We start from the raw sequence: 22341 nt of genomic DNA on the forward strand, positions 1-22341 counted from the left end.
TGTTTGAACATTTCTGATACGTTAATTTTATAAAGATTTACCTAAAATTTATGGTGTGCACTTTTAAAAGTTGAACATGATGAACTTTTGTTTAATTAAAATATTATAACTTCCATTTTAACTGTTTCACAAAGTTCTGTTGTTTTCATCTTCAGTAGAACTTCTTCAGCTACAGTTTGGGAACTGACCGAAAAATAAGCGATCATAATTCTTTAACCGTAAGTAACCCGTTCCACGATACCTAATCAATGAGTAACCCGTTCCACGATACCTAATCAATAAGTAACCCGTTCCACGATACCTACTCAATGAGTAACCCGTTCCACGATACCTAATCAACAAGTAACCCGTTCCACGATACCTAATCAATGAGTAACCCGTTCCACGATACCTAATCAATGAGTAACCCGTTCCACGATACCTAATCAATGAGTAACCCGTTCCACGATACCTAATCAATGAGTAACCCGTTCCACGATACGTAATTTTTGCAAATTTGATTGTAAATCGTTTTAACGGAAGTGTGACGATCTTGAACGATTTCTGGTTTAACGTTTTAGCTGTAGTAAAAGAGAAAGTTCAAACTGATGGTGCTAAAGAGGAAGTACTGAGAGGCTAAACTTTCGAAGCGTAGTTTCCACCGGAAGTGAGTAATAGTGAGAAGAAATATCTCTGAACTACAGAACAAAAAATCTAGCAACCGGAAGTCTTACTTCACTGAATAAATATTTTTGTTCTCGAAAAATGTGAACGATTTTGCTTTACATTAAACGGCGGGACGAGTTGTGCTATTACAAGCTTTTCCATTTATTTGCCCACCTGTTTTCTTCTAAGAAAAAGGAGAAGTACTCGAGGAAAAACTGGGACAACCAAAATTCCCTTCGTGTAAGTGCCACTTGTGTAAGAGGGTACTCTAAGCTAACTCAAGTGGAAAAAGGTTAATGGAAAAACTCTTTCAAAAATCTTTTCGCAAATAAATTTTCTAGACAAACAAAAAATGACGGATACGTACGTACTTAAGTGGTGTTTACACCTTAAGGTGTAAACCTCAATCTCACGAAACTTGAGTAGGTTGTCTCAAGTTTGCAAAACAAAATTCCATTTTTCACATTCTCTTATTTAAGTAAGAAAAATATTGGAATCTTGCTAGATTTCCTACTTTTAGTTTCCATCGGAAGAAAGGTGAGGAAGTAACAGTGGTTTCTCTAAGAGTAAAAGTGCTACCGGAAGTAATTGCGTGCATATTTTTGAAACCGGAAATATCCGTATTTGAAGCTCGTTGTGTTTGGAAAGGTGATTTTTTGAATGAATGAATGAATGAAAGATTTTTATTTACTAGATGAAAATAAATACATATGTACAATGGAGTGCCAGTGCGAATACTATAACCTCCAGCATAATAATTACATAAATTGTACAAAATATAAAACATAAAATTAGATAATGAGGAAATAAACTCGTGAAAAACCCTCAGCTGATAAGAAAAGTTTCACTAAAGGGAGTTCTTAACTCTCCTGTGCCTGTGCACCGTGTCCAAACTATAGTCCTCTATTAGTCTGCATAGGTGGTTGTGACTTGATTCACACTTACTGAAGAAACCAGTAGCGAGGTACTTGATGTAGTGTTCTACATAGTCCATGTTGATGTTAGAGTGTAAGTCTATAATACGGTCTGTAGCGGGGGGAAGTTGTCACAAACCTGAGGAATTTATTTTGAATGATCTGCAGCGAGGCGATGTTGGATCGACATGTCAGACTCCTGGAGGGACAAGCATAAAGTAACATGGGCCTAACTGCAGGAGGAGTTTGTTCTCTGGAGACAGTTTAGAGTCCCTGCAGAACAGCGGGAATAGTACTTGAATGGCTGCAGCAACCACTACCTTGTACAGCAGGAGTTTATACTCTGGAGACAGTTTAGAGTCCCTGCAGAACAGCGGGAATAGTACTTGAATGGCTGCAGCAACCACTACCTTGTACAGCAGGAGTTTATACACTGGAGACAGTTTAGAGTCCCTGCAGAACAGCGGGAATAGTGCTTGAATGGCTGCAGCAACCACTACCTTGTACAGCAGGAGTTTATACTCTGGAAACAGTTTAGAGTCCCTGCAGAACAGCGGGACTAGTACTTGAATGGCTGCAGCAACCACTACCTTGTACAGCAGGAGTTTATACTCTGGAAACAGTTTAGAGTCCCTGCAGAACAGCGGGAATAGTACTTGAATGGCTGCAGCGCAACCACTACCTTGTACAGCAGGAGTTTATACTCTGGAGACAGTTTAGAGCCCCTGCAGAACAGCGGGAATAGTACTTGAATGGCTGCAGCAACCCACTACCTTGTACAGCAGGAGTTTATACTCTGGAGACAGTTTAGAGCCCCTGCAGAACAGCGGGAATAGTACTTGAATGGCTGCAGCGCAACCACTACCTTGTACAGCAGGAGTTTATACTCTGGAGACAGTTTAGAGCCCCTGCAGAACAGCGGGAATAGTACTTGAATGGCTGCAGCAACCCACTACCTTGTACAGCAGGAGTTTATACTCTGGAGACAGTTTAGAGTCCCTGCAGAACAGCGGGAATAGTACTTGAATGGCTGCAGCGCAACCACTACCTTGTACAGCAGGAGTTTATACTCTGGAGACAGTTTAGAGCCCCTGCAGAACAGCGGGAATAGTACTTGAATGGCTGCAGCAACCACTACCTTGTACAGCAGGAGTTTATACTCTGGAGACAGTTTAGAGCCCCTGCAGAACAGCGGGGAATAGTACTTGAATGGCTGCAGCAACCACTACCTTGTACAGCAGGAGTTTATACTCTGGAGACAGTTTAGAGTCCCTGCAGAACAGCGGGAATAGTGCTTGAATGGCTGCAGCAACCACTACCTTGTATAGCAGGAGTTTATACTCTGGAAACAGTTTAGAGTCCCTGCAGAACAGCGGGAATAGAACTTGAATGGCTGCCTTTCCAAGGATGCTGAAATTTTCTATTTCAATATTTGGTATTACCTGGCTGAAGATCCGATTATTCCTTTTTTTTAATTTTTGAGTTCCCAACCAAATGTTTCTTTTAATTTCATCTTCCAACTGGATCTATCCCGGATTATGCTCTTCTCTCAGTCCGTGGAGTCTTTCTCGGACGCCATTTATCCACATTTCCTTGGGTCTACCCTGACTTCTGCTTCCTTCGGCTTTCTTAGGTCTAGGATTTCCTTGGCCATCTTCCATTCTTTTCATGTTGTTTTTTCCTCCAACTTTTGTTGCACAATATTTTTTTTTTTTAAATTTTCATTTTTCTTTTTGATTACTTCGTTTGTTACTCTTTCTAGCCTGGACATTCCAGGGCAACCATCTCATTGGCTACAAGCATCTTCCTTGTAGACCTATTCAAGGCAATAGTACAATTTTTTTTTTATACTATATATGAACAAAAGTGTACATTACAGAATGTATAGATTGAGTCAAGTATGTTATGACGCAATGAGAGTAACCATCCAGAGCAGTCACCTCTATTGGTTGCAAGAACAGTTTTTAGAAACTAGGAAATCGCAGCAAGGCCCAATGTCGTCCGTATTAAACCACTTTTTGGTAAATGTAAAGAATAGTTACCCGGAGGTGTGGCCTAATTCGAAGTGATTCTGATTCGCTGTTACTATATAACCCGCCATATTCAAATATAAATATAAAACTATTTATTTTATATTTACATTTAAATCTGGCGGGTTATATGGTAACAGCGAATCAGAATCACTTCGATTTATTTATTTAAGATTGATAATTTTATTTAAACCCCCCTTTATGTGGGGGCTTTGCCCCCACACCCCCTGATTTATTTATTTCTTTGCCCCCACACCCCCTGATTTATTTATTTCTTTGCCCCCACACCCCCCTCCTAACCTACCTAATCACCCTCAATTTTTTAATTTGAGTACAATATTCATTACAATAATTACAAAGAACAACACAAAAGAAACTTACCTTATTCTGTGGAGTCCTTTTCCTGAGGAGGGTATACTTGGCGGACTCCCTCCAGAAAATCCTAACCAACATCCATACAAAATTTTAAAACATTCGTTACTCCATCCTCACTCACACTACATTCATGCTTTAATTTAAAAAAAAAAACTGCAAATTTAAAACGCTCATGCTCATAAAGTTACAAAAAAAAGAAGGCACCTCAAGTCACAAACAGGGCACTGGCGGGAACTGATAATACATTAAAAAGGAAGCAGTTGCTATGCAGTAAGTGTACTGCGCATGCGCGCGAAACATAAGAGGTAAGAAATTCAAACAAATTATATACAGTACATTGGCGGGAAGTAGTTTAAAAACTCAACGGTAAGTGTGCTGTACTGCGCATGCCCTAAAAATAATCAGGCCACACCTCCGGGTAACTATTCTTTACATTAGCCCACTTTCAAGCTATGAGTGTGTAGATAATGGATTCAAAGAAAAGACTCCGCTAGATTGATTTCAGAATCGAGTATGGATCGCTTCATTGACCTTGGGAATTGAATTTATGATTTAGGGGTGAGGGGAAACTATCCCCTCTAAAGACGAATTTCGATTTTAGAAAAAAATTTAAAAGAACGTCAAGAACTGTGCTGACAGGAAGTCATGAGAGTGTCTACACCAGGTATTATTCTTGTGCAGGCATTGACTGCTTCCTGTGACCAATGAACTTAATTTGAATTTATCCAAATTTAAATATGAAATTTTTTGACTAGTTTTGAGCTCACCAATTGGTGACCTATAAATAACATAAGTTTATTTAATTTTTTCTTTTTACGCAAATCATATGTTTATAAAAATGTTAATGAACAGTTTTGTTTTCAGCTGTAAAATAATTCAAAAAATTTTTTTCTCTTTTAGAAATCATTGTTTTTGTTTTTGAATTGAGGATTAAATAAAAGAAAAAAGAAAGTAATTATAAGTGGAATTTCGTCTTTTACTAGAGATCTTATTTTGAATTGTTTGAATCTTAATATTTATTTCAAAATATATAATCTTGGAATTTAATTATTAGAAAACTTGGTAAGTTTTATTGATAAATTTGTAATAAATATTTCCTCCTATTTCTTTTATCTGTACTCACTGTCTTATTCTGGAAATTTTTTTTCATTTAATAACGAAACAAAAATAATGGAAGGGATCAGCTTATTGGGTAGCTTACAGTGTAATTTCCATGCGGAGATTCCAGGGCTCGAATCCAGCACGCTGGAATGGTTACTCGTTTCCTGTTGTGGCTCCAAAATCAATTACACAGCAAATTTTCTTCCTTAAATTCTGCAGATAATTGGCAAAAACTAAAACAAAATAAAATTGTGATATTAACATAACACTATAAATTATGCAGTAATTAAGGCGCCACGAATAGCCGAGCGGTTATAGGCTAGACCCGCAAAGCTAAGATGTATTGCGTACTACTACTAGTCTAGGCCTTGCATTTTATTTAATGTGTTAATATGAGGAATTTTGTAGTAAAGTATGTTAGGCGGTTATAAGCCAGACCCGCAAAGCTAAGATGTATTGCGGTACTACTAGTCTAGGCCTTGCATTTTATTTAATGTGTTAATATGAGGAATTTTGTAGTAAAGTATGTTAGGCGGTTATAGGCTAGACCCGCAAAGCTAAGATGTATTGCGGTACTACCAGTCTAGGCCTTGCATTTTATTTAATGTGTTAATATGAGGAATTTTGTAGTAAAGTATGTTAGGCGGTTATAGGCTAGACCCGCAAAGCTAAGATGTATTGCGGTACTACCAGTCTAGGCCTTGCATTTTATTTAATGTGTTAATATGAGGAATTTTGTAGTAAAGTATGTTAGGCGGTTATAAGCCAGACCCGCAAAGCTAAGATGTATTGCGGTACTACTAGTCTAGGCCTTGCATTTTATTTAATGTGTTAATATGAGGAATTTTGTAGTAAAGTATGTTAGGCGGTTATAGGCTAGACCCGCAAAGCTAAGATGTATTGCGGTACTACTAGTCTAGGCCTTGCATTTTATTTAATGTGTTAATATGAGGAATTTTGTAGTAAAGTATGTTAGGCGGTTATAGGCTAGACCCGCAAAGCTAAGATGTATTGCGGTACTACTAGTCTAGGCCTTGCATTTTATTTAATGTGTTAATATGAGGAATTTTGTAGTAAAGTATGTTTGCTAGTCGCCTCCGTCCATGACTCCTAAAAATTTGTGGTAGTTGGACGTAAAGCTCGCCTGAAAAAGAAATAGGCAATTACTTTACTTATGCAGTAATTTAATAGTAGTATGTGAAGACACGGAAATCGCTATTTCATATTGCAATAAGTTTTGGGTTTATTTCCTGTGATTTTGCTTTTTACAATAAATTTGACATGAATGAATCGTGAACGTTTAGGGTGAATGTTTTTATTGGCGTGTTTGCGCTTTTATTTGTATGAGTGCGTTAGGTTTGATTGGTGAATGGAAGGACCAATCGGATCTATTTTCTACTAAAAATAAACTGTTGTCAACAATCTCTCCCATTTCGATTCATTCGAGAAATTCGATTTTTCCCCATTCAGAAAGCTTATTGTACAGGTGTTGAATTGTTCTATTTTTATGACCTTACTCCTTAGCTAATGTTCCAAATCATGATAACTCTGCATCTTGGCAATTAGCATACTAAGTTTAATGGAAATCTTTGACGCCATTCATGAGGGAAACTCTACAATCCAATGAAATTTCATTACTAATAAGATTTACGGTGCTGCCACACTTCCTCCTTACAGAGATTGTTCTTCCGCTCCACGTTTACTGAGTAGAAAATATTATCTTTTCTGTTTCAGTGGAAAAATGCCGGGTGGTACTGAGGACGGTGGCAGAGGGGAAAAACTTACAGATGAAAGTGGCGAAGAAAACCCAGTAGACAAATTTTTAAAAAGTACCAACGCTGTTGAAGGTACACTGTCCAATATGTACGCTAGAGATCAGCTGTTGATGTTGTACGCGCTGCCTCAGCCAATCAAGAAGCGTATAAGAGCTTTAAAGAAGCAACAAGTGTCTATAATAAATATGGAAGCTAATTTCTATAATGATATACATAATATTGAAATGAAATATTATCAACAGTATAAGGCGATCTTTGATAAACGTGCGAAAATTATCGCTGGTAAATATGAACCATCAGAAGATGAACTACATCCTGAGCCAAAAGTACCGGATATGACGCCTGAAGTGGAAGCCAGATTGAAAATGGAACAGGAGAAAATACCGGAAGGACCAGGTGTGCCAAATTTCTGGTTGACCATTTTTAGAAATGTGGGCGTATTGAATGATGTAACATATCCACAGGATGATGATATCCTCAAACATTTGGTAGACATCCGGGTGACTTTAAACAATAATCCAATGGGATTTTTGTTAGAATTCATGTTTACACCAAACGATTATTTCACTAATACTGTGCTGTCCAAAGAATATTTTATGAAGTGCAAACCGGATGAGGAGGATCCATTTTCCTTTGAAGGTCCGGAAATCTATAAGACTAAAGGATGTACAATTGATTGGAATCCGGGCAAAGATTTGACCACAAAGACGGTCAAAAAAAGGCAAAAACACAAATCCAAAGGCACCATTCGTACGGTAATGAAAACGGTGAAAAATGAAACATTCTTCAACTTCTTCTCACCGCCACAAGTGCCTGATGATACAGCCGGCGAGATTGACGAAGAAGTACAGATAGCCTTGACGTCAGACTTTGAGATTGGCCATTTTCTCAAGGAGCAAGTAATACCGCACGCCATCCTCTACTATACTGGCGAAGCTTTGGAAGAGGACGACTCCTATGAGGATGATGACGAAGAAGAAGATGAGGAAGAATCCGGTTCTCGATCAGCCAGCAGCACAGAGGAGGAACAAAGATCCGGAAATCCGTCTGAGTCTGCGGAAAGCGCCCAATAAAATTCCTCTCTCCCCCCCTCACACACAAAACCATATTTACCCCCTTTTTTTTCTCTTAGTATGTTTACAAAACAGAGTTACCAACTTAATCATTTTGTTTCCTTTTCTTGATTAGTAATTATTTTCCTTCTACAGATAGCTCTTTCCTTCCGTATAATTTTCTCTTCTTTTTCCTTTTTTTCTGTGGAAACTGTTTAGATTTGGAAATTCACCTTGCAGTTATTGTAAGTAGATTGGGACAATAAAATCTAAATAGATGACCAATTAAAATTTGTTTTTTTAATAAACTATTTGCTAGCATAATTTTTTTTATTTTTCTTTCACCAGGTGTGGAAAAATCATGTAAAATTTTCTATTTTCAACTTTTCACCGGAAGTATTCGCTCAGGTGACCACCGGAATGGGTAAAAGTGAAAAAAAAAGGAGTTTGTTTATAAAATATCTCGAAACTTTATTTTTTTTAAAAAGTAAATTCGATTAAAGGGGCACCCTTGGGAGAGAAATGGTATTCTTCCCTCTAAAGTACTATTTCAGAATAGTGTACGATTCTGCGTTTTATTATAATGGGGAGGGGCAGGTCTAATGTGTTGCTAAAAATTCTAAGTTTTTTTTGTAAACAATTCCAAGGCAGTAAATTTTTCTGACTGTTTCACAAAGTGGTTTCACTTCCTTCTCAAAAATATCTTTAACGATTTCATCTGAGAAAAGAAAAACAAATTTAATTTTTGTGACTAGAGCTGTGGGGTTCAGCCAAACCTACAAACTTACGGACAGTACAGAGACATTTCAGTCAAAACTCCTCCGACAGATAGCTGACGCACCTTTCTACGGTGACTAACCTCACTCTTCACAACGATCTCAACATTCCCTTCATAGACCAACTCGCCAAGACTAAATACCAAAAATTCCACACTACTCTCTCGACTAGCTCTAATCCTCTTGTACTGTCTCTCGCTTCCTCTGACATCCCTAATACTCCTCGACGACTGAATCGCCAGTGGCCCCGCGACTTCCTTACAGTCTGAAGGCCTAAACGCCATTACTCTCCTATCTCTCCTCTTCCTCCTCGTATTCTCCTCTTCACATTCCCCTATCTCCTATAGAGAGTGCTACCGCTGGGTAGCTTCTCTCCTCCTGCTATCCTCCCGCACCAGTTCATCACTCTCTCCTCCTCACATTCTCCTCTTCACATTCCCCTATCTCCTATAGAGAGTGCTACCTCTCTCCTCCTGCTCTCCTCTCGCACCAGTTCATCATACTCTTCATATATACTGATTGTATACAATGTATGCAGATTGTAAATTACAAAATAAAAAATTAGGGAGCATTTTGAGGAAGCTGTAAGTGAGCAGCCCGGAAATCGCAGTAAGAGAAAGCCTTTTTTGACTATTCAGTTTCTTGCCAGGGTAAACTTCCGGTATAAGGGTTGATCGTCAAAAAAAAGTGTACGAAAAAGTGCAAACGTTCAAAAACACCCCAATTTTTTTCTCTTTTTCCTATAAAAGATATAATTCCCAAATTTTCTTTAATATATATTGGGCAAATTCTCGTTTTTTGCATTGTAGGATCCCTCCCTGGACATTATACCCTTATGGAGGTGCTAGTACTAAAAATGCTGGCGTACAAAGAGAAAAAGCAGACCCAAAACAAAATTAACCTTAACTACTGAAAGGCCAAGTTATATAGGTAAAGTACAGTCGAACCTCTCAATAACGGACACTGGCGGGGGAAAGCAAAGTGGCCGCTGTTTGGAGGTGGCCGTTAGAAGGAGGTAGGCATGTTTCATGATGAAAAAATATGGGTTTTTTTCCCCAAACATCTATTTAAAAATTGTTTATTATTAATAGATTTAAAAACGTACATAATGGCATAATTATTGCTGCTATATGATATGCATCAAGTTTTTCTTAAATATCCAAAAAAATTTATCAAAAAACTACATATTATTGACTTTAATTTTTATAATAATCATCACATTTATTAATAACAATAATAATTTATGGTAAAATTATCATCATACTATCATCTATTATCAGAAAAATAGAACAAACCTTTCGGCAAGTTGACTTTTGGCTCGATTTGGTTTTTCCAAAATCTTCCAACACATTTATTTTCTCTTCTAGAGTTAACCACTTTCGTTTGAGAGACATATCCAGAAAAAATAATATTGTAATGTCCAAAGTAATATTGAAAAATGATTAAAATGGTACAAGTTGTATGGAGCTTATATAGGAAACTTTAGGAAAAACCAGAAAACCAGAGATGGGATAATTATTTTGATCACCGCGTCAAACGAACTTTTAATAAAAAGGTGGTCGTTGGTGGGAGAAGTGAAACATTTAATCCGTTCCCCAAAATCAATGTCCGCGGTCGCTATGTAGAGTGTGACCGTTAGACGGCGGAGGTCTTTTATATAGAAAGTGTATTATATCCCTATATAATACCCCTGTAAAACGGGGAAACCCAAAAACTGTCCGTAAATGGAGATGGCCGCTATTGAGGAGAATGCCCTTTATGAGAGGCTCGACTCTATTATAAATACCCTAATGAAAAATAAAAATATGTCCACAGAATATAATCTCAGAAGTGGAAGTAACATTACAGAACACGACAATCCACTTCCATCACTGTGGGAGGACCACACAGCGGGCAGCCCGATCTATTAATGGCAGGAAGTCCATTTTTCTTTTATTACTTCCCCTTAAATATCAATCTTAAACTTGTAAATGGTGTCTGCTGACAAAGAGGGGAAAGTCTAGAAACTTGTAGTGACTAAATCTATTTTAATGAAACCTTCCTTGTACTATTATCGACCTGTTTGAACAAAGCGAACACCGGAAATGGGGAAAACTTTTCAGCGTAGTGAGCATGAACTAAACTGACGGCACCTGGCTCTGCTTCCCAAGCATCCTAGTACCTTAAAAGAGGGAGAGAGATCACCCCCTTTGGCGTCCCTTAAAACAGGAAACTATTTTTAGTAAAGGAGGTATATCCGGTTCAAGTGCCATTAAGTTCTAGATCTAGAAGTCTGCAGTAAGACGTACGCATTCTGTTTCAGCTATTTACGAAATAAATTCGAAAATTCATTTAGAAACGAAAGCACTTCCGGTTGCCAGATATCAGGTCTCTTTATGGATATTAAGTTTCAACTTCCGGCGATTTTAATATTTTTTTAGATATTTTATAAGCATTCACATACCTACAGACCAATTCCTCCCCTCTCCTGAAACACTATTTCAGTCTCAGGGCTACTTTAAAATTTTTATTTCCGGCAGAACTTCAATATTTAAAAAAACAAATTATCATGACCACAATAATTTCGTTTTAAGGAAAATCATGTTTGGCCCATAAGATACAATGTACAAAAGATGATTCTTTTGATCTGTTTGATTAGTGTGATCAGTTTAAAAAGAAAGAAAAACGATAATTAGTGCTTATCTTTGGAAAAATACAGCTAATCCGGGTTTTCCAGGAAGATTTTCAAAGCTTTGTAAAGCGTTTTCTCAGCGTAAAAGAAGCTTTATCTGTTTATAAAAAGGTTTGTTTTATCTTTGTTTTTAAAATTTTGGTTGTATGAGAGAAATTAGTGCCATTATAACAAATTATATCGATAATAACGATAAAAGAAAATCCATGGATGGATTTCCTGGAATAAGAAAATCAGCTGGAATGAATTTATTTAGAAGAAAAGGCGCGCTCTGCCAGTGGCGCAGCGTACTGAATTCCCATGACGAGATCCTAGCTTCGAATCCTTTGCCTTAAGATTTTTTTTTTTGTAAATCCTGGGAGCTACAGCTCATTTGGTGGTGGACAGTGTTGCAACGAGAGAGAGCTCTGTTCAGAGGCCGGAAGTGTGCTAAAAAAGAAAAAAGCCCCAGGCGCCAATGACCTCAGTAATAATATAAAAATGGTAAGACAGTACAATTAAGAGTAAGGCGACACGATAGTCGAGAGCGGTTATAGGCTAGACCTGCAAAGCTAAGATGTATTGCGGTACTAGTCTAGGCCTTGCATTTTATTTAATGTGTTAATATGAGGAATTTATAGTAAAGTATGTTAGGGGTTATAGACTAGACCCGCAAAGCTAAGATGTATTGCGGTACTAGTCTAGGCCTTGCATTTTATTTAATGTGTTAATATGAGGAATTTATAGTAAAGTATGTTAGGGGTTATAGGCTAGACCCGCAAAGCTAAGATGTATTGCGGTACTAGTCTAGGCTTTGCATTTTATTTAATGTGGTTAATATGAGGAATTTATAGTAAAGTATGTTAGGGGTTATAGGCTAGACCCGCAAAGCTAAGATGTATTGCGGTACTAGTCTAGGCCTTGCATTTTATTTAATGTGTTAATATGAGGAATTTTGTAGTAAAGTATGTTTTTCTAGTCGCCTACGTCCACGGTACCTAATTTGGTGGTTGAACGTAAAGCCTGCCTTAAAAAAATAGGCAATTACTTTACTTTTTTAAAAAGAGTAATGACACATTAGTGGAGTAATGGCAATTTATTTTCTTTTATTAAATTAAATAAAATCCAAGGCCTAAGACCGGGAATCGAACCCAGTACTACAATTCATATTAGCTTTGCAGGTCTCGCCTCTAACCGCTCGGCTACAGTGGCGCCTATGAGCCTAGAGTAAGGGCTGTGATTGCCCTTTTTTTTTTTTTATTCTGTCACTTTATTTTCCTGAGATTTCTATCTTCCTGAATTTCAAGTAGAAAGTGCGCCGGGCCAGGGTTATTATCCCTTGAGAATCCTCATCATCTATCCCTGTAGAGTGAGGAAATTTGGCGTGACCTTTTCTGCTTGAAGGGTTACAGGGATGTTAACCCTTACGGAACTGTCTGGAGAGATAGAAAGAGGGAGAGTAACATCTCTCTAGAAGGACTAATTAAGGAGAAGTTTAGCTTACAAGAAGAGTAAGCCAACATGTTGACGTAGCTTCCGCTTTCCCCAACCTAGCCACATTTTCAATGTTATCACCAAGTACCGACAGTAAAGAGAGATAAGCCCTTCATGGTTCACGCAAAGCAATGCAAAGCCAGTAAACATTAAAGAAAAGAGAGATAAATTAAGTAAATATCATTTCTTTGGTAGAAGCTTGGGCGTTTTCCTCCATTGTTTTTCCAGTTATTCAATTTCCTCCCCTTTCAATTTACTTCTAACAAGGGCTCAGGTTTTTCTCAGAAGCTTTCCAATTAGAATTATCTTTGAGTAGCTTTTCTTGTTACATTTTTTTTTATGTATTAAAATGTTAAAATTTGTTTTTGCCAGCAAAATTGCAAGACGTAACCAAAACAGCAGCTGGTAAAGAGATAACTACACCCCCCTCACCACCACCGCTGTTCTAAACACATTCCAAGAATTCCTACAGTAGCCTGAGTTTTGAAGAACTCCATCCAGAACATTCCTTTTCGTTATTTCTTGCTCGCCTTGTTGGAGGTACAGTCAAAGCATCTGCATTCACAGGGACCTTAGACTGTACTGCTTTATTATTCGTTTTTGTACTTAAATTATAATATATTTTTTAAACATTCTTTTCCTCCACACTGGCGGAAGTACAGAGAACGAGTTCAATTTCTCAAATTTGGAAAAATATTTCTTAAAGGTTTCCCCTTTTTTACCACCTGGATATTATTAGGTATATGTAGTTTATTATTACTATTATGTATATATAGTTTAGTATTTAATTATGGATTGCATTGTATATAATAACATGTTGTACAAACAGTGGTACATGTTATGCGATACTGTAAATAAACTCCCTATCAGCAGGGCTACTGTTGGTAGGGGAAAAAAAAAAAAAAAAAAAAAACACACACATTAGGAGCGCAATTTGTCTACAAAATAAAAAATAACCTAGAGTGGAGAATAAGCACGATTAAACTACCATTTCTTGGGTGCCACGATAGCCGAGCGGTTAAGAGACTAGACCCGCAAAGTTAAGATGTATTGTTGGTTTAGTAGGTTCGATTCCCGATCATGGCCTTGCATTTTATTTAATGTGTTAATATGAAAGAATTTATAGTAAAGTATATTAGGCGGTTATAGGCTAGACCCGCCAAGCTGAGATGTATTGCGGTACTAGTCTAGGCCTTGCATTTTATTTAATGTGTTAATATGAAAGAATTTATAGTAAAGTATATTAGGCGGTTATAGGCTAGACCCGCAAAGCTAAGATGTACTGCGGTACTAGTCTAGGCCTTGCATTTTATTTAATGTGTTAATATGAAACAATTTATAGTAAAGTATATTAGGCGGTTATAGGCTAGACCCGCAAAGCTAAGATGTATTACGGTACTAGTCTAGGCCTTGCATTTTATTTAATGTGTTAATATGAAAGAATTTATAGTAAAGTATATTAGGCGGTTATAGGCTAGACTCGGAAAGCTAAGATGTATTGCGGTACTAGGCCTTGCATTTTATTTAATGTGTTAATATGAGGAATTTATAATAAAGTATATTTGCTTATCGCCTCTATCTACCAAATTTGGTAGTTAGATTATAACGCCCTCTGCCTGAATTAGTAGTCATTACTTCTTCATAACTTCTGCTACTTAATAGAGAACAGAAAAGTGAAAAACCTATTTTCTTAAGTGTTTTCCTTCAAGTTGAGGAATTTTCTTCAATTACACAATATTAAGTAAAGTACGATAATCGCCTTATACATTGCGTACAAGTAAACATAAAATTATGTTTTATAATGTTGTACGGATATATGTATATATATACTCGACAGTGTTAATGCTCGCAGAACACATTTCCGTTATCGTGTGCATATGGTCCAGTTAAGGGTGCAAATGGCGTTGCCATCACCATAGTTTGGCTCTTATCCAACCGGGTATTATACTTAGCGTCCAGACAGGGAACATCACATTCATTCTCTTTAACAAGACAATGCTCTTCCAGCATAATGGCCATCGATATGACGTTATCTTCCTTGTACTTCTGCACTTAATTTCCTTTAATGTTTTGCATTATCTTGTAACATTCGCTGTAAGTGACGATTAACAAGCCTAGATAATGTTTAGAATAAGGACTTTAAACGTCTAAACGTTTAAATCTTACACAATAAGATATAAGATACGGATTACAATGCTTGAACTACACGAAGCAGCTTTACATAGAAACAAAAGAAAATTAGGTAGGCAATATTACTTTCTTAAATTATTTATCTCAGGAAAATTGTAGATTCAGTCAGAGAAAATCTTTAGTAAAAATTACAGGGAAGACCTAGATCTAATTTTTTAGTTACTTCGCCATCTGCAAAAAAAAAATGGATCAAACATTACGGCGAGCCAAAAAAATCATGCTAGGTGAATAGTCCATGGAAGCTGCGTAAAAGGGTGGTTTCCTGCACGTGTTGGGATAGTAAATATTCACCCTGGGGAGGAATTGGGTTGTTTTTTTCCCCACCCTCACAACTTCTTAATTTGAAATATCCTGGAGAGAACGTTACGGCAGGAGAAGTGCATTAGATTTGCAGAAGCTTCTCACTATTATGTGGTCTGCCATTAGCTTCCTGCAACTTATCTGGAAAAAAGAAAAAACGGATTTTTCCCTTAATTTGGAGGGGGATTGGGAGAGGCGTGAATTGCTTCTGGATGTGATTATCCCAAACTACCGGTTTCCCTTCTTTTCTGGGATTTCATTGGAGAGCCAGGATAGTTATTAGGTATTTCAGGAGAATATACCCTTTCTAGAATTCTATGTCTTAAATTTGGATGGGGGGGCCGAATCTTCCACAGAAAATTCTTGGAGTGCATTAACACCAGAGAGTGATTATAATATTAATTAAAATAATTATTATTATCCTTTAATAGTCGATTCCAATCGCTCTTCTTAGAACTCCCGCAGAGAAGCATCAGCAGACGACCCCCATCACACAATTCACGAGCATAATCCCTTGACACAAGAAAGCAGCGGCGGCAACATGCAAACTAACCCTAACACGCTAGGACCACAGTTAAGAACATGCCAAACTTGTTTCGGAAAATAAAGTAGGGGCGAATTTTCCAGGTCTAATTCCAATCAAAACTTGTTTGCGTTTTTCTTGTGAACGGCTATTCTTTTAACATTATTGATTACATATTATTGATGGGATACTATTGATTGCATATAATTAATCACATACTATTGATTGCATAACATTGATTACATACTATTGATTGCAAATCATTGATTACATACTATTGATTGCATATAATTGATTGCATATAATTTATTACATACTATTGATTGCATAACATTGATTACATACTATTGATTGCATATCATTGATTGCATATCATTGATTGAATATCATTAATTACATACTATTGATTGCATATCATTGATTGCATATCATTAATTACATACTATTGATTGCATATCATTAATTACGTACTATTGATTGCATATCATTGATTACATACTATTGATTGCATATAATTGATTGCATATCATTAATTACATACTATTGATTGCATATCATTGATTACATACAATGGATTGCATATCGTTGATTGCATATCATTAATTACATACTATTGATTGCATATCATTAATTACGTACTATTAAATGCATATCATTGATTACATACTATTGATTGCATACTATTTATTGCATATTATTGATAACTGATATTTTAAAAGTGCTTAAATAACGTTTCAATAGGAACCAGTTTTGAAAAGCTGATGAAGAACGATTGAGCAGTACAAAAGGTCGATGGCATACCTGCCTGAAGCTTAAAGTAAAGAGCTTACTGATTACTTTTTCAATTTGGTGTTCTCTAAGGTTCTATTTATCCTATTAGATATAGAAGCTTGAAATGAAAGTAACCACCCAGCCTCAGGCTACAGGCTGAGAGCCTATATTGGCACCCGAGAGACATTCTGGCACCTCCCACTCTTAACTAAGCTTCTGTTCAATCAGTTATATATATAGATTTTTTTTTTTTACCTTCTTTTCCCGCAATAGAATAAAAGGGAATATTGCAGACTTGCAGCTTCCCGATAAAAGTAACTAACTAATAAAAGTAAAGTAAAGTCTATTTTTTCAGGCGGGCTTTACATCCAAATACCGAATTAAGTGCCGTGGACGGAGGCGACTAGTAAACATACTTTACTATAAACTTCTCATATTAACAATTAAATTAAATACAAGCCCTAGACAGGTGTGATCGAACCCACTAACCAACAATACATCTTAGCTTTGCGGGTCTAGCCTATAACCTCCTAACATACTTTACTATAATTCTTCTATTAACGCATTAAATAAAATGCAAGGCCTAGACTAGTACCGCAATACATCTTAGCTTTGCGGGTCTAGCCTATAACCGCTCGGCTACCGTGGCGCCTTCTAAACTAATAGATTTGTAGTAAAGTTCCATGCCTCTTGTGTAAAAATTGAGAGAACGCCCCCGATTTCCAGTGAAGTTCTAACTGAACTTAAATTTAGATTGTCAAGAAAAGTTTCCAGGCTTGAAAGTAAACAAAAAAGGCTGTTCAAAGAAAGTGTAGACCCCCCCTTCCAAAATCATAAACTTTGCGAACTTAAAAAAAAACCTTACACTTGATCTTGCGTTTTAAATCAGATTCTTTTTCTTTTTCCTTTTTTCCCTTTAATTGAATGGCGTCCATTTGATATCGATTAATAAACCTCCAAACTAATTAATCAGATGTCAATCACTGATTTGGTTTTCACAGAATAAATTGTACTTTTTTTGCTTCATCTTATTTATTTTATTTGTTTCAGACGAAGCAGTTTTTTTTTTTAAATCGATTTTAGTATTGATTTAAAAAAAAAACCAATAATCGATTTTTTTTCGTCCTGTTTTTTTACATTTTATTGAATTAAGGTGATTTTAAGTATCGATTTTTTTTTCAGAGCTAAATTATAGAATATATCATGATTAATTGATTGATTTTTAAAGTGAAACTGACTTATTGATTAATCAATCGGTTTGCTCAATCACGTCACTTTTTGACGTGTTGTGTTATTTAGGAATATCGATTCAAAAATATTGATTTACTCTCAATTACGTGTCTGCTGCCCTAAAAAAAATTACACATTCCAAGTTTTTTTTTTTTTTTTACTGTATCTCAATTGTAAACAGGAACTTCTTCGAAATTATGTTACCACCGGAAATAAACATTTTCTGAACACCTAAGGCAAAAAAAAAAGTTGTTTTTTTTTTTTTTTTACGAATTGGTTGGTACTCGCAGAAAGTTTTCGTCAAAATCGGTTTACCGGAAGTACCCATTTACTGAAGAACTTATTTTTTTTTAACTTCCTGGGTGCTGTTATAACAGGAAAAGAAGAAGAAGCAGCTGTTCTGATTGGCTAGCAGGGAAATAGATGCTACTGTTGATAACAGGAAGCCGCTAGGAATTTGGGGCCAATATCCTGTAAAGTCAAACTGACGTACATAAGACTGTTCGCTAAGACAGTTAATACAGTGTGAGTGAATCGCCCAACAAACCCCTCCCCCCCCACAAAAAAAGAATCCATTTAATTGGCCAATTTCTCTGAGGTAAACCAATAGAAATCAATATACGTGTTATGTATATTCAAAACGGGAAATCTGAATAGATAGCAAATACGATTGGCAATTGTTGCTCATTAATTTGCTAAAATGGTAACTTAGTCAGCCATGATTTAATTGTCAGCCATAATTAATTTACAGATTTGGTCTCACCATCGATAATTGACCCATTAATTTACAACACATTATTGAAGTTCATTAATTTGGCTTCGCCTAATTTTTTTAATCGTGCGAATCGTAATAATTCTGGATTTTCACTTTAAAGTCTTGTTCCTAAGAAAGAGGAAATATCGATATAAGGAATCGATTTTTTTTTTAATCAGTAATATTAGTTTTGAGGTCCAAATGTAAAAAAAAAAAAAGAAGATTTTTATTTAATCGATTTTTTTAGGCGTGTCTGTGAAGAGTTTTGATCATTTTTAAATCAAAAATTATAAAAATCGCAAAATGTTAAAATTTTGTTATCTAATTCAAGAGATAAAACACGAATTTTCAAAGTCTGAATATTTTTGTATATATATTTTTTTTTTTATTTACAATATACAGTTGGTAAAACTTGACATTACCCTGAAATGTCATCACCCAAGCGCTTTCTGAGAACTGTTTCAAAATAAATTTCCTCAAAAAAAAAAAAAAAAATAGAAAATACGAGCAAAGAGTGGAGGAACTTTTGGTAGGGGAAATCTTGCCCAATCTCGAATAATAAAGCAACAAATTTAACCCTCATAGGTGGCAGAACCGTACATAGCACTGAATTAGCACTTTAGAGGAAAGTTTAACTTGAAAAATGCCGTTAATAGAATTTTCCAAGAAAATTTTTCTTATTAAATAACTGAAGTAAGCAAAGTAATTGCCAATTTTTTTCAGGCGGGCTTTACGTCCAACTACCAAATTAGGTGTGGACGGAGGCAAACATACTTTACTACAAAATTCCTCATATTAACACATTAAATAAAATGCAAGGCCTAGACAAGTACCGCAATACATCTTAGCTTTGCGGGTCTAGCCTATAACCGCCTAACATACTTTACTATAAATTCCTCATATTAACCATTAAATAGAATGCAAGGCCTAGACTAGTACCGCAATACATCTTAGCTTTGCGGGTCTAGCCTATAACCGCCTAATATACTTTACTATAAATTCCTCATATTAACCATTAAATAAAATGCAAGGCATAGACTAGTACCGCAATACATCTTAGCTTTGCGGGTCTAGCCTATAACCGCCTAACATACTTTACTATAAATTCCTCATATTAACCATTAAATAGAATGCAAGGCCTAGACTAGTACCGCAATACATCTTAGCTTTGCGGGTCTAGCCTATAACCGCCTAACATACTTTACTATAAATTCCTCATATTAACCATTAAATAAAATGCAAGGCATAGACTAGTACCGCAATACATCTTAGCTTTGCGGGTCTAGCCTATAACCGCCTAACATACTTTACTATAAATTCCTCATATTAACCATTAAATAGAATGCAAGGCCTAGACTAGTACCGCAATACATCTTAGCTTTGCGGGTCTAACCTATAACCGCCTAACATACTTTACTATAAATTCCTCATATTAACCATTAAATAGAATGCAAGGCCTAGACTAGTACCGCAATACATCTTAGCTTTGCGGGTCTAGCCTATAACCGCCTAACATACTTTACTATAAATTCCTCATATTAACCATTAAATAGAATGCAAGGCCTAGACTAGTACCGCAATACATCTTAGCTTTGCGGGTCTAGCCTATAACCGCCTAATATACTTTACTATAAATTCCTCATATTAACCATTAAATAAAATGCAAGGCATAGACTAGTACCGCAATACATCTTAGCTTTGCGGGTCTAGCCTATAACCGCCTAACATACTTTACTATAAATTCCTCATATTAACCATTAAATAAAATGCAAGGCATAGACTAGTACCGCAATACATCTTAGTTTTGCGGGTCTAGCCTATAACCGCCTAACATACTTTACTATAAATTCCTCATATTAACCATTAAATAGAATGCAAGGCATAGACTAGTACCGCATTACAAAAAATAACAATTTTTTTTTTGGTAAATACGCGCGACCAATTTTTTTTGGTTAAGTGCTCGTATTTGTATCGTAAACTGTAAACCAGGAAAAATAAGGGAATTTTCCCAGCGGAAATTCAACATCTGCTGAGAGAGATAAGACAATAGTTTACTTCCTGGCTAAACAATTGTCCTATCTAGCAAAGTAACTGGTGCAAATAATTGATAATTATGCAATGAATTAGTGCAACCTGATTAGCTATATTGCTACAAATGAAATCATTACTGCGGCAATCGATGCTTTGAAATTACGTAATTTAATTAGTAAGGCATTGGATATTCAGTTTAAATTATCAGTTTAACAATATGCATCGATTTCTGTTATTTTTTTTTTTGAATGAAGAAACAATAATAAATAAGAAATAAATTATTTGAGAGATAATTACTTAACTTTTATCTTCTTATTTTTCCTTGTCTGTTAGTCTGTATCACGCTCTCACTCTCTCAGAGTGCATAACTACGTGAGTGCATCAAGAAACTCCTAAAAATGAGGTCTGCGCGAACCTTTCATTTCCTGCAAGATTCTAGTACATCTCTATCATTTTCTACTTTTTCCTTTTTTTTCCAAAAGATAACAACTGCATCACTAAAATTATTGATCGAATACAAAAATATCATCATTTGTGTAGGCTGATGACGTCACTCAGCAAATCAGTGCTTCTATTGAAACTTGAAATCTATTGAAACGTAAAAAAAAGTACAAGAACAAATTTTTTGAGACTTAATAGAAATTCACAATTTCATGAAGCGAAATGAAGGTTACATTTAAATGCCTTAATCATATTAGTGCACAAAATGTTTCAATTTTAAGTAAAATAAATGGTACCACCAGTAAGTACATAATGAATAGTGAAACATACGTAAAGCACTAACCGCATTACTTATATAGGCGCCACGATAGCCGAGTGGTTTAGAGGTGAGACCCGCAACGCATAGAAGTATTGTGGGTTTTGAGGGTTCGCTTCACCGGGGTCTAAAACCTTGATTTGTTTTATTTAATGGATAATAAGAGACCGTTTATAGTTAAGTTAAGTTTGTTTAGAGTAGCCTTCGTCCACGACTCCTAAAATTTTGACAGTAGGTGAAATAATACACCAGAGACATAACTTAGTAAATTCAGAGTTATACTATAAGAAAACATTAATATATTTAATTTCTGCCACGTATGTATACTGTATTATTCTTTCTTATTTCTGCCAAGTATGTATACTGTATTATTCTTTCTTATTTCTGCCAAGTATGTATACTGTATTATTTTATTTTATTTCTGCCACGTATGTATACTGTATTATTTTATCTTATTTCTGCCAAGTATGTATACTGTATTATTCTTTCTTATTTCTGCCAAGTATGTATACTGTATTATTCTTTCTTATTTCTGCCAAGTATGTATACTGTATTATTTTATCTTATTTCTGCCAAGTATGTATACTGTATTATTTTATTTTATTTCTGCCACGAATGTATACTGTATTATTTTATTTTATTTTTGCCAAGTATGTATACTGTATTATTTTATTTTATTTCTGCCACGTATGTATACTGTATTATTTTATCTTATTTCTGCCAAGTATGTATACTGTATTATTTTATTTTATTTCTGCCACGAATGTATACTGTATTATTTTATTTTATTTCTGCCACATAATGTATACTGTGTTATTTTCATATAATTTAGCGTTTTTCTTTTTTCTTTTATTTTTTTTTGTTACCAAACTCTGGCAGACGGCGTTTGCCATGCCTTTTGTAATGTTTAAAAAACTATTTAGTGTATTATTATTTCTTTAATAAATGTTTATTATTATTATTATTATTTATT

The 22341-nt window shown here is 35.7% G+C and overlaps 2 protein-coding genes across 5 annotated transcripts in view; one reads left to right on the top strand and one right to left on the bottom strand.

Annotated features, from left to right (window-relative positions):
* The window catches only part of LOC141453606 (nucleosome assembly protein 1-like 1-A), a 51222-nt gene extending 43039 nt beyond the window's left edge, over positions 1-8183 (top strand). For 2 of the 3 annotated variants that reach the window (XM_074127028.1, XM_074127031.1), the window contains exon 2: positions 6800-8183. In XM_074127028.1, the coding sequence (XP_073983129.1) occupies positions 6800-7913 (1114 nt within the window). In that variant the 3' untranslated portion in view covers positions 7914-8183. Of the gene's footprint in view, positions 1-4822; positions 5027-6799 lie in introns of those variants that run through there. The other variant, XM_074127030.1, reaches the window with a different exon arrangement.
* Positions 1-22341, bottom strand: part of LOC141453595 (guanylate cyclase 32E) — a 126580-nt gene that overhangs the window by 55462 nt on the left and 48777 nt on the right. Inside the window, exon 2 of one of the 2 annotated variants that reach the window (XM_074126991.1) lies at positions 5166-5298. The exons of the other annotated variant lie outside the window; for it this stretch is intronic. The gene's annotated coding sequence lies outside the window, so the exon portion shown is untranslated. The remainder of the gene's footprint in view (positions 1-5165; positions 5299-22341) is intronic. 2 annotated transcript variants of the gene reach the window in all.

Source organism: Rhodnius prolixus, unplaced genomic scaffold (genome assembly GCF_049639745.1).
Source record: "Rhodnius prolixus isolate KJV_2025 unplaced genomic scaffold, Rpr scaffold_3, whole genome shotgun sequence".
NCBI lineage: Eukaryota > Metazoa > Arthropoda > Insecta > Hemiptera > Reduviidae > Rhodnius > Rhodnius prolixus.